The sequence below is a fragment of the Melanaphis sacchari genome, unplaced genomic scaffold, assembly GCF_002803265.2.
Source record: "Melanaphis sacchari strain LSU unplaced genomic scaffold, SCAv2.0 Contig991_pilon_pilon, whole genome shotgun sequence".
In the NCBI taxonomy this organism is placed as follows: domain Eukaryota; kingdom Metazoa; phylum Arthropoda; class Insecta; order Hemiptera; family Aphididae; genus Melanaphis; species Melanaphis sacchari.
The window spans coordinates 1626-4127 of record NW_020271704.1 but is presented as its reverse complement, the minus strand read 5'-3'; the positions used below and the strand labels follow the sequence as shown (position 1 = coordinate 4127).

Below are 2502 nucleotides of genomic sequence, written 5' to 3'. Positions count from 1 at the left end.
TATTTGGCTAATTTTTACACGGAGTTAGACGGAGGGTTTTTGTTTTGATAATAATATAGTGTAGTGATAAAGGTGATTCAATAAATATTTAAAATAATAAAATAAATAATAATTGAATAATAAATGATTATTCATTCGAATAATAAATAATTATTCATTCGAATAATAAATCGAATAATCGATATCGATTATTCAGATAACTAATTTAGCAAGACTATCGAATAATTCGATAGTTATTATTTAATAATGCCCATCACTAGTTTAAACCTCCCAGGTAGGCAATCCGACTGTGTCGGATCGCGGACGATGTGAGCGCAAAGGGAAGATTTTAAACGTATTAATGAAAATACATGTCAAACGTTAGCGAGTTGAAGATCAAAAAACTGTACATAATATTTTTTTTTTTTTTTGATATTTTATAGATTTCGAAAATAAATATTATGCATTTTCTGTGATGACAAAACAACTGTATTGTCATCAATAAAATGTTCTCAGCCTATAATATAAGTTGCATATCACATATTAATGTACATTTGAATTGTGCAGACCAGTGTTTCCCAACCTATGGGTCGCGAAAAATGTTTGATGGGTCACTGTCAGTAAATCAATCACAAGGAATATATCTTAATTATTAAATAAAAATTACTAAAAATATAAAACTTATTTTAACCAACAATTTATATAACATTTTAAAGTTTATAAATTTAAAACATAAACGTGTAGGTATGATAATAATAATTATTTGTAGATTTCGAGAATGGTAAATTTTTTCTCATATGTTATCGGTAAATACGCTAATGACTGTGAATAGTATATCGTTACGATAATCTTTTGTCGATTAACCATGCGACAACAATGCATCTAAGCAGTGTACGTATAGGTGAGTAGTGAGTCGGTTATAGCGAAACGTTTTACTTCATGATTCGACGCTTAATTAATATTTTATAAATAATTTAATTTTATGATTCAAGTTCAAAATTTGTGATGGATAAATTTATTATTCGTAAAACCACAGCCGATGATACAAATCAAAACACAAATGTACAACCAGTTCAGTCAGTCAGTTCGGCAAAACCTAAAGTAAAATTAACACCATCGGGTAATCGTAGTTATAATACAGACTTTATTCAATTTGGTTTTCGAAGTTGTGAATCTAATGAAATAGTTCAGCCGCAATGTGTCGTATGTGGAGAAATTTTAGCTAACGAAAGTTTAAAACCCTTCAAATTAAAACGGCATCTCAAAACTAAACATCCAAATGTAAATAAAAAACCTAAAGAATATTTTGAACGTTTAAATGACCAATTCGTAAATAATACAAATGCAATCAAAACTTATTGTCATACTACATTTTCTGGTGTAAAGGCCTCATATTTATTAGCATATAGAATCGCTAAAAATAATAAACCACACACTATTGGCGAGAATCTTATTCTGCCTGCTGCAATAGATATGTGTACAGAAATATTAGGAAAAGAAGCAGCAAACAAACTAAAAATAATACCAGCTTCAAATAATACTGTTCAGAGACGTATTTTAGATATAAACGAAAACTTAAAACAACAATTATTAAACAGATTAAACGCAAAACCTATACTTTTTTTATTCTATTCAGTTGGATGAAAGTACAGACGTTCAAAATAAAGCTATATTATCTGTATTTATCAGATATTATTTTGACGGGAATATTCTTATACTGCGATAGTTTAAGCAAAACTACTACTGGTGCAGATATTTATAATTCATTAGAAAAATTCTTTTTAAAAAATAATATTCAGTGGATAAATTGTGTTGACATAACTACTGATGGCGCAGCATCAATGACGGGTAAGCATGTTGGTGTGGTACGACGTATTAAAGAAGTAGTCACGGATGCCGAATGGACGCATTGTATGCTTCATTGAGAGGCGCTTGTATCAAAACAAATGTCTACTGAATTAAATAAAGTTCTTGATGAAGCTATAAAAATTATTAAGTTTATTAAATCTGGAGCATTAAATAGCAGATTATTCTACAAACTTTGCGAAGATAATGAACAAAACGTTAAATCACTTTTACACCACTCATAAATCCGGTGGCTTTCTCGTGGAAAATGTCTCTCAAGACTTTTTCAACTTCGTCTTGAAGTGTTAGAATTTCTTAACAATAAAAATTCTGATTTGAAAAACTATTTTTGTGACAGCAAATGGTTAATGATGTTAGCATATTTAGTGGATATTTTTACCATGCTTAATGATTTAAATTTATCAATGCAAGGTAAAATGTTCAACATCTTTGATCATTCAAAAAAAATTGCTCCATTCAAAAAAAAAATTATTATTTACAAAGCTAAAGTAGATAAAGTGAATATTGATATGTTTTTAATACTTAGCGAGTTCCTAGAAGAATATGACTCAGTAAATGTTATTGATATTTAAAAAACAATTTCATCGCATTTAAATCAATTATCCATAGCATTAAATAGTTACTTCCCAAAAGATATTCGTGATGATTTTAAATGGA

The 2502-nt window shown here is 28.5% G+C and overlaps 1 protein-coding gene across 1 annotated transcript; it reads left to right on the top strand.

Annotated features, from left to right (window-relative positions):
• The first annotated feature begins 984 nt into the window (after nucleotides 1–984).
• LOC112603165 (protein FAM200B-like) lies at nucleotides 985–1623 on the top strand. Its single transcript, XM_025351617.1, has one exon. It carries the CDS (start codon nucleotides 985–987, stop codon nucleotides 1621–1623), a length of 639 nt encoding a protein of 212 aa, XP_025207402.1.
• Nucleotides 1624–2502: the final 879 nt, after the last annotated feature.